This window comes from Belonocnema kinseyi, chromosome 1 (genome assembly GCF_010883055.1).
Source record: "Belonocnema kinseyi isolate 2016_QV_RU_SX_M_011 chromosome 1, B_treatae_v1, whole genome shotgun sequence".
Lineage (NCBI taxonomy): Eukaryota > Metazoa > Arthropoda > Insecta > Hymenoptera > Cynipidae > Belonocnema > Belonocnema kinseyi.
Genome location: NC_046657.1, coordinates 8,067,229 through 8,078,048, shown reverse-complemented (window position 1 = coordinate 8,078,048; position 10,820 = coordinate 8,067,229). Strand labels below are relative to the sequence as shown.

The following is a 10,820-nucleotide window of genomic DNA, read 5'->3' as shown; positions in this document are numbered from 1 at the left end:
TTAATGTCATTTTAATCAAATTTGAAGCAAATTTTCACTTTTCGTGATTTTCTGCCTTTTCATCGCCGTATGGTGGGTTGAAATTTTTGTAAAAAAAAAAAAATCAAAACATGGTTTTCGATGTATTTTTTCCTGTAGAATTCGATTCTGAAGTCAAAAAAATAAAATTTTTCTTTATTTTTTTTTATTTAAAAAAAACCATGAAAAAACCGTAAAAAATGAGGTTTTTCGAGCAAAACCCCATAAAAAAGTAGCTGGACCCTACTTTTTTATTGCAAATTCGGATTCAGCGTCGAAAAATACATAAGAATATATAGGTCTGGTCAATTGCACAGACACTTTTTTTTTTTTTTTGTGGGCCTGTGTAATTAATCTTTTTATTGAACATTAATTTTTTAACTAAAAATACAAATATTTCAGTTGCTAATTCCTCACTTTAGTTGAAAATTCAATTTTTTTGTGGGAAAATTCGTTCTTTAGTTGTTGTAAATTAACTTATTTTTAACCTAAAATTTAACTATTCCAGTTAAATGTACCATCAGTTCATTTTTAAATTCTTATCTTTGGTTCAACCTTAATTTTTTTTGTCAAAATTTAATTATAAGATTTTTGGTTGAGAATTTATCTTTTTTAGTTAAAAATTCATGTATTTTGTCGAAAATTGGTCTTTTTTATAAAAATGTATCTACTTAGTTGAAAACGTACCTTTTTAATTTGAAGATTCCACTATTTTAATTAAAGATTTTTGTTTCAGTTAACAATTCATTACTTTGTCGGAAAATTTAATTTTCTGAAAATTCACCTATTCCATTCTGAGTTGAAACTTAAAATTTTATTTTCTTGTTTGAAAATTAATTTTTTTGTTGTGGAAAATTGAACTATGCAGCTACTTTTCATTTTAGTTAAAAATTCATCTTTTGGGTTAGAAATAAAATTAGGCTTGGTTAAAATTGACCCTCCTTTTTTTATTTCTTTTTTTTTTAATTCAAAATTCATCTATTCCAGTTGAAGATTTATTATTTCAGTGTCTAATTCATCACTTTGGTTGAACATTTTTTAAACTGAATATTTAACTATTCTATTTTTAGTTGAGAACTGATCTTTTTTAGTTGAAAATTCATCGGCTGGGTTAAAAATTAATTTTTTTAACTGAAAATATAATTTGTTCCATTTTTTGTTCAAAATTGATCATTTGAGTTCAAAATTGAATTATTTGGTGGAAAATTTATATTTTTTGTTGAAAATTATCTTCTTGATTTCAAAAATCAACTGTTTGGTTCATAATTCATATATTTTGTTAAAAAATCATCTTGATGCATTTTAATTTGAATTTCATATAGTACTCATATTATTTTCAGGTAATAAGAAAATAAAATAAAAATTTGAATTATTATTCAAATTCGTGGACTTCAGGAACAAATTCAAGAAATTATTAATTATGTTTTTATTATTATTTAATTATCTCATTAATCGATGGTTATAATATATTGAAGAAAATCATCCAATATAATTTATCAAACCTTTCTTAATTAAAAATAATAATTGAATCTTTAGAAACTGAGAAAAACATTATTTATGATAAACTCGTGAAAATTTCTACGTATTTTTTCCAGGATTTGAGTGAACACCATGTAATAGTAATAACATTTATTATTTTTCAGTTACATAACATTTACGTAACCATTATATAACTTTTTTTTTTAATTTTACGTTACTTAATCTCCCTATTTTAAATTAAAATTTCATTTCGTAGAAATATATTAAAACTGTATGGCTTACTTTGAAATATTCTCGAGAACGGTTTGTCTTTTTGATATGGGCCAATAAATGTCCATTATTATCGCATTGAAAAGTAGTTGTTTTACAGTGTCTATCAGGCCATTCTGGATGCCAATTGGGAACCTCCCAATTTCTCAATCTCGAGGGTTTGTAATTTTCTTCAACCCAATGTCCATTCCAATTTTGCGACATCGCTTCTTATTTTTTTGCAATTAATTAATTAATCATTAATAATTAACAATAAAAATTGACTTTTTTCGCCAATAATTTCAACTTTCTTTTAACTGCTTTTAACTTTCCTAAACTTCCTTCGGGTTATAAATGGTTAGAAATTTGTTGTCTCGTTGCTATGGCAATAGTGGAATTAATGATTTAGCTTTCCCTCTATTATTAATATATTTTTTAACTCCAGATTCTAAAACGGTATAAAATTCCCGAAAATGTAATCTTGTCGAATAATAAAATTTCTTAATAATAAAATTCCCGAATTGGAAAATTCCTTGATCATAACATTCGCGAAAAATGCAATTTCCGAACAGTTTATAATATTACAGAAATTGAAAATTCCCGAATAATGAACTTTCTGAGAGAAAATTGCCGAATTATAAAATATTTGTCAGTTGTCCCGGGATTTTCATCATTCAGGAATTTTGTTATGTGAAAACTTTGTTATTCGTGAATTTTATTATTCGGCAATTGTATAATTCGGTAGTTGTATTATTCGGAAATTTAATTATCCGGAATTTTATTTGTTCAGGAATTTTACAATATCGGAAATTTTATTTTTCGGCATTTTTTAGTTGCTCCGAGAAATCGACTGAAAAATCTCGAAAAACAAGATTTCCGACACTGTAAAATTTCCGAATAATAAAATTCCTGAAATTATAAAATTACCGTAATATAAAGAATATTGCCAAATTATAAAATATTCAAAATAGAAAATCCCCGAATTTAAAAAATGAGAAAAACATTTTTTTGAATTGATATTATTTATTTATTAAAAATAAAATAATAAAATATTTTGATCAAAGAAAATTTCGTTTAATGTTTACATTTTTTAAATTATTTTTAGTATTTAAAATAACAATAATTGAAGAAAATATATTTCTGGATAAAAAATTTGGTTTGAAAATATGAATACAGTATTTTTTTTTAATTAAAAGAAACTTCCTCAAAAATCGAGTTGTTAAATAAAGAAAAATAATAATAAGAAACTCCGAGATAAATTAGTGCTAAGCTGAATCCTGCAAATTTTGTTTGTAAAATATTATTATGATCCGAAAAAATTTAGGAAGAAATTTTTTTTTCGTTCGAAGGGTACTTGTTTTTAATTTTTTTTCCAAAAAATATAAAGAAATGTCAATAAAAATATTTAACAAAAGTATTTTTTAATTAATAATATTTATTACCAAAAAATTTTTTAATTAAGAAATTTTCTAGTTTGGAAATGGGATCACTAAAAAATCCCGAAAAATAAAATTTCCGATTTGGAAAACTCCCAAATAACAAAATTCCCAAAATTATAAAATTGCCGAAATATGAAAATCCCGAATTTAAAATTTTCCGACAGAAAATTGGCTAATTATAAAACATCCGAACTAGAAAATTTTTAAATGATAAAATTTCCGAATTTAAACAATGTAAGAAATTGTTTTTTGACCAATCTTATTTATTTTTAAATAATAAAATTATTTAATATTTTAATCAAAGCATTTTTTAAAAAATATAAACAGTTTTTTAAATTGCAATTAAAATTTAAAATAGCAGTAATAGTATACAAATTGTATACAAAAATAAATTTTTAAAACCGCAAACCTTTTTTTAAATTAACAATTCGATTTTTGAGAACGTTTTTTGTAATTAAAAAAAAACACTAAAAACATTGGATTATTTTGTTTTTGATGAATATATCATATTTATTAAAAAACGACTTGTAAATATTTCATTATTTTGTTTTTAATAAAAAAAAAATCATATTTATTAAGAAACGATTTTTTCAATTGTTCAAATTCGGGAAATTTCTAGTTCGGATATTTTATAATGTGGAAATTTTTTGTCGAGAATTTTTGGGAATTTTCTAAATCGGGATTTGCGTATTTTGGCAATATTATAATGTTGGGAATTTTATTTTTGGGGATTATGCATTGGTCCCTTCCCAGGTAATAAAATTCCCGAATGACATAATTCCTAAATTGGAAAATTTCCAAACAGTTTACAATATTTCTGAATTAGAAATTTTCCTCATAATAAAATTTCCGACCAAAAATTGCCGAATTATAAAATATTTAAACTAGAAAATTCTCGAATTTGTACAATTAAATTTTTTTATACAAACATTTGATTATTTTATTTTTAATAAATAAATAAAATTTGTTTAGAAACAATGAATTGTTTAAATTCGGGAATTTTACCCTGTTAGGTAAATAGTATTAAATATTAATGCCAGTATGTACAAGAATTTTATGTTTGAAAAGAAAACGAATCGAGAATTGAAATAAAAATACTGGATCAATTTTCAGGACAAAAATGGAGTTGATATGTTATCTGCGGACGGAGTTCGATCCTCTTTGTATAACATTCAATACTTTTCATGAAAATGTAATTCACTCGGTGGAGCAAAAAGTTTCTCGAAAGGTACTATTTTGAATTATAAATCTATTTATAAAAATATTATATATTTGTTACATAAATGTTATAAAACCATATTGCGGAACTCATTCAGTATTATATAATTCTTATATAACATTTATATAACAGCGGTATATAACTTTGAACTAACTCTGATATAACAATGACATATAATCATCACGTAACGGTTATATAACTGTTATGAAACGAATAAATTAACTGTTTTTACTATTATATACAAATTATATATAACCCTTATATAACATGTATGTAACCATTGTATAACAATAACATTTAAATATCAACTAGCAGTAAATGCACGCGTGAAGCTTTTTAAGGGCTCTTAAAGGTTTTAAGAAAAAAAATTTTATTTCAGGAAATATTTGTATTGATCTTCTATTCTGGAAAATTAATTTTAAGAAAATATTTAAAAAGATATTAACACATGATTAAGTTTAAAAGATGTTTAGAAGTCTTGAAAACATACAAAAAATAATATTTCTTGCACTTTCTAGGATAATTTTTGATGATTTTTTTTTTTTAATTTACGATTTATTTTAAGGGAATATTTTTAAAATTTTCAACACATCCCAAAGATTTCGAAAATTGTCCAAAAAAATCTAGAACATTATAAGTCAATTTTTTAAATTTTGTAGTATTTTTTTCAAAATTTTAGGAAAAACTTAAATAATTTTAAAAGATAATTAGACGTTGCAAGAAAATTTTTTTAAATAATTAAAAATTTAAAATGTTTTCTAAAACCTTAAAACAAAATGTTGGGATATTTAAAATATTTTAAAACGTTACACCAGATTTCTGCAATTTTTAAAACCAACACTTTTTGGCTGAAAATTAAACTATTTTCAATTTTTTTGTTTGACGATTCAAATATTTCGTAGGCAATTTGTCTTTTTTTGGATAAATTAAACTGTTTTTTATTTAAATTATAAATCTTTTCAGAATGAAATATTAGCTGTTAAATTTTTCGTTGAAAATTCATCTTTTTTGTTTGAAAGTTCCACTATTTGGTTCAAAATTAACTTTTTTGTTAAATTTTTTATTTGTCATATCCGAAAATTTCAAAAATCTTTCTGAATTTTCTCAAGAATGTTAGAAAAATTGGATTTAAGTAATCTCAAAAAAACAAAGAAATAATATCATTCAAAAAGTTGAGTTTTCAAGCAAAAAAGAAGAATTTCGGACAATAAAGGTAAATTTAAATCCAAAAAGATGCATTTTATAACAAAATAGTTGAATTTTTAACCAAAAAAGATTAAAAATCTATACAAAATGCTGCAAAAAATGTAGTTAAGGTTGGAGTTAAAACAATTATTTTTAATTGAAAAAAACCCTAATTTTCAAACAAAGAAATGATTTTTCAATTTAAAAGTTTAATTTTCTTTCAAAAAAGAATGATTTGTAACAAGTTCATGAATTTTCAACCTAATACCTTAATTTGTAATGGAATTTTCAACCACATAGTTGAATTTTTTATAATAAGGTTAATTTTCCACCAAAATAGGAGAAATGTTAAACAAAACAGTTGAATTTTCAAATAAAAAAAGTAAACTTACAACCAAAAATATAATAGTTTATTTTTTATTTAGAGAAATATGTTTCAAAAAAAAAATAAAGTAAATTTTCGACGAAATAGATGTATTTCAACCAAAAAGATCAAGTGAATGAAAAAAAAGTTTCGACTAAAAATGTAGTTTAAGCTTGTGTTAAAAAAAAATTAATTTTCAATCAAAATCTTATTTTCTTCCATAAAAGAATAATTTGTAACGAATTCATAAATTTTAAACCTAATATCTTAATTTTTAATTGTTTTTTCAATTTAATAGTTGAATTTTCAAATGAAAAGGCTCATTTTTTACAAAAAAAAGGAAATTTCAAACGAAACAGTTGAAATTTCTTCTAAAAAAGATAATTATTCAAAAAATATAGAATACTTTAATTTTTAGTTAGATAAATAATTTTTTCAACAAGTGAAATAAATTTTCAACAAAATAATTTCAATTTACAGTTAAAAAAAAATTAATTTTCAATAACAAAAAATAAGTGTCAACCACAGAAACGAAATTGCAACCAAAAAGATTAATTTTATTCCAAAAAGAATCATTTTTAACAGAATGCATACATTTTCAACCAAATACAAAGGCAAATTATCAAAAAAAAAAAAAAAAAAATAGAATAGTTTAATTTTCAGTTAGAGAAATAAGTTTTTAAGCAAATGAAATAAATTTCCAAGGTAATAATTAAGTTTTTAACTAAAGAAATACCTTTTTAACCAAAAAGTTGAATTTTCTGCCAAAAATTAATAATTAAAAAAAAATATATGAATATTTTACGAGAAAAGAGAAAATTTCTATAAAATACAGAAAATTTTAAACAAATATTTGAATTTTCTACTAAAGAAGATAAATTATAAAAGGATAAAAATTCAACTGTTTCGTAGGAAAGTTTTGTATTTTCTTGAAACTTTGTCTTCTTTAATGTAAAATTAATCTTCCTGATGACTAATTCACTTTTTTTATTGAAATAGCATTTATTTTGTCAAAAATTTATTTTTTTGGTAGGAAATTAATCTTTTTGGTTAAAAATTCATTTTTTTTGTCTCGAAAACTAGTTTTTTAAAATTGAAAATTAATTCAAAATCAACTTTTTCCATTGAAAATTCAACTATTTATTTGAAAATTTCTGCATTTTGTTGAAACTTTGACTTTTGTGGTAAAATATTCATCTTCTTGGTGAATAATTTATCTTTTTGGTTGAAAATTCCACTATTGAGTTAAAAATTAAAATATTTAGTTAAAAATTTATGCATTTTGTTAAAAATTATTCTTTTTTTCGTTGCAAATTAATTTATTTTGTTGGAAATTCGTTTTTTCGTTGAAAATTGATTTTCTTAAACTAATAATCTAAATTATTTGTCGAAACTTTTTTTCTAGAGATTTAATCTTTTTGACAGAAATTTAATTTGTTCTGTTAAAAATTTAACTATTTCGTTCAAAATTGGTTTTATTTGCTTAAAAACTTATTTCTCTAACTGAAAATTAAACTATATTCTACTTTTGTTGAAAATTTATCTTTCGTAATTGAAAATTCATCGATCTTATTTAAAACTTGTCTTTTGTTTCTATAAAATTATGCGTTTTGTTTCAAAATTTATTTATTTAGAAATTGAATTTGTATGGTTGAAAATTTAACGATTTCGTTGGTAATTTATTTTATTTGCTTAAGAAATGATTTCTCTAATTGAACTTTAAATTATAGTTTTTTGTAAAAAATTTATCTTTTTTAGTTTAAAATTCATCTATTTTGTTGAAAATTGGTCTTTTCTTGTTAGCAAACTAACCTTTTCGAATGAAAATTCAACTATCAAGTTGAAAGTGTCATTAAAAAGCAAAATATTTGGTTCACAATTCTTGTATTTTATTTTTAAAATATTCTTCTTTTGGTAGAAAATGAACCTCTGGTTGAAAATTTATTTCTTTAGTTGATAATTAGTTTTTGAGTTGACAATTTATTTTTTTTAACTAAAAATTAAACTCAATTTTTGGTTGAATTTTTTTTATAGACATTCAATCCTCTTGGTAGAAACTTAAGGTTTTGGTGGAAAAATGAACTATTTCGTTGGAAATGCATATTCTTGGGTTCTAAATTCAACTCCTTTTCTTCAACATTCGTCCTTGTGACTTAAAAATGCAACACTTTGGTCGAGACTTTTTTTCTTTATGGATTAAAAAATCTCTCATGATTTAAAATCCACCGTTTTTGTTGAAAATTCGTAATTTTAGTTTATTTTAACAGTTTTTTTTTTTTTAATTAAAATATCAACTATTGCACTTTTTGTTGAGAATTAATTTTTTTATCAAAGATTTATCAGTGTCATTGAAAATTTAACTATTTTTTTGAAAACTCCCTTGTTCTTGGTTAAAGAATAATTATTTAACCCTTAACTGGAACTATGGGTAAACAATACCCCAACAAATTTTTGAGCTCGAATTAACCGTACTAAATTCGAGAAAATGGACCAGCTGTCGATTTTTACCAGTAATTGACATCACTAACTAAAGGTAGAGTGGATTAGTATAGAGCGGGAAACGTCAGCATACGTTGAGCACCCGCTTAAAGCGGACCTTTAAAAACTGTGGGGTATTTATTACCCGTTGTGCCGTCAGCGAGCAAGAAAGTGATTTTCAACAACAAATTTTGCCATTGATATTAGTGATTTTCGTTCAGTTTCCAACGTAAGTTTATCATCTAAAGTGAAATAAATTTTTCTTCATTATTTTGCACGCTTACAATCAAATAAATGCACATAAATCGCCATAAAATCGAGTTTTCATATTGCAAATTAAATACCTTTTTGGAAGCATCAGTAATGCAGTACATTTTTTCTCAAAGTATAGTATCTCAAGAGTATAACCCTAAATTTTCAGGTAAAAATATTAAAAATTACGTGAGTTATGAATTTTTAGGTAAAAAAACTCACTTTTTTCGAACATTTTTTAAACAAACTTAAACTAATGTCTATAAAACCGATTTCTTTTCAAAAAACATATCTTAAACTAAATTACATTTTTTTTGTGCAAAAATATTCAATACCGGTTGCGCGAGACACGTTTGTACACGTGGGGTGAAAAACACCCGCTGTGCCATTTACGTAATAAAAAAAGAGTTGTGTCAGTTAAGATTTAAACTGAAAATGTTGCATTAATAAATTAAAATGTATTATCAATTCTATTATGCACACAAATTAAGTAAATAAAAAAATGGTGTCATTAATATTGAATTTACTGGAATTTACTCGGTATAATTGAAGTTTCGGTAGCCTAGGCGTCGGTTCTCTAACAATAGTACATATCCGTTATGTAACAATGATATAAGAATAGTGTATTGATCTGTGGTTCTAATTAACGCATCGGCATTTTTCTATTTTTAATTTATTGCTAAAAATCTCACAAAAATGAATACTCTAAACTTAGTACGATGAATTCGACATATTACTATAGATATTTTTGCAAAACTGAAACAACTATATAGCGAGCCTAAAATATCGTCCGGGTATAATAGACCCGTACTTGGATGAGAGGGTTAATAAATATCCGATGTTAGATTTTGCCGATTACTGATTTACGCCACCAAGGCCACAGCAACAGTTAATGCTCCACTCGGAAATAGTGGCGTTCTTGGTTCAAATCCGGGCCGTGGCAGATTTTTTTTCCTTTCTCCAGAAAATTATTTCTCCACTGATCGGCAAAATCTAAGATCAGAAATTAATGAATGATATAAGAATGGTATATAACTCTAATGTAACATGTTTTTGTAACAAATTACATAACAAAGTTACATAATACGATTTTAATTATAAATAGGGTGAAGTTACGATCGAATGGCGAACCTACGAAGTTTCTCAACAAGACAAATTGCAACGGATCGCTGTAGTTTCAGTTCCACTACCAACTCACACAAGTTGTGTAAAATTTTCCCCGAATCAGGAAATGTTGTTACTTTGTTGCATTGATGGTTCTATGACGTTACATGATCAATCCAAAGGCACCAGTAACACCGTTAAAGCAGCTTTTGTAAGTAAAATTTCATTTTTTAAATATTTTGTATTGTTAGTTCCAGTTAGAGTTTTTAAGTGCCCATGAAATTTATGTTGAGAAAACACTCTCGAGAATATTTTCAGCTTTTAACGCCTTTTATTTTATGAACAGATTAATTACTTATTATTAGCTGATTAATTTTTTTACGATATTTGATTACATGAAGATTGAATTCATTTATATAGGATATAAACCTTTTAATAAAAACTTATTTATATCCAATTATATAGTTTTTCGAAATGTTGATGTTTTGAAATGATTATATGAATTAAATTTTCAAAATAACATGTACATGTGTTTTATTTTTTACAAAAACAAGTATTAAAGGTTATTAATAACTAAAATTTTCAGGAAGGAAGTTGAAAATATATATAAAGTAAAAATAAATTTATTATTTCAGTGAAAAAAAAATTATTTGAGGCTTTTTATTTTGTGAACTATTTAATTCATTATCAGCTGATCATTTTCTTCATACTTTCTTCACATTAATTGAATGTTTCGATGAAAATAATTGTTTCATGCTTTTTATTTTGTGAACTGATTAATTAATTACGAGGGTAGTTCAATAAGTCCTTAGAATGAAGTATAAAAACAATTTTTTTTGGGTAAATTTTTCTTTTATTTTTCAACATAATCTCCTTGGAGCTCTATACACTTGGTCAATCGCTTTTCAAGTTTTTTTAATCCTTCAAAAAGGTGCGTTTTCGGAAGTTCCTCAAAATAAGCACTTACAGAGGCAATGACGTCTTCGTTGTCTGGAAATCTCTGTCCACCGAGCCATTCTTTCAAGTTTGGAAA

At 24.1% G+C, this 10,820-nt stretch overlaps 2 protein-coding genes across 2 annotated transcripts in view; one reads left to right on the top strand and one right to left on the bottom strand.

Annotated features, from left to right (window-relative positions):
• LOC117172599 overlaps window positions 1-2,094 on the bottom strand; it is an 8,741-nt gene extending 6,647 nt beyond the window's left edge. Inside the window, exon 1 of the mRNA XM_033360690.1 lies at window positions 1,780-2,094. Coding sequence (XP_033216581.1) covers window positions 1,780-1,971 — 192 coding nt within the window. The 5' untranslated portion in view covers window positions 1,972-2,094. The remainder of the gene's footprint in view (window positions 1-1,779) is intronic.
• Window positions 1-10,820, top strand: part of LOC117176668 (WD repeat-containing and planar cell polarity effector protein fritz) — a 73,196-nt gene that overhangs the window by 18,598 nt on the left and 43,778 nt on the right. Inside the window, exons 6-7 of the mRNA XM_033366922.1 lie at window positions 4,299-4,413; window positions 9,789-9,998. Of these exons, the coding sequence (XP_033222813.1) occupies window positions 4,299-4,413; window positions 9,789-9,998 (325 nt within the window). The remainder of the gene's footprint in view (window positions 1-4,298; window positions 4,414-9,788; window positions 9,999-10,820) is intronic.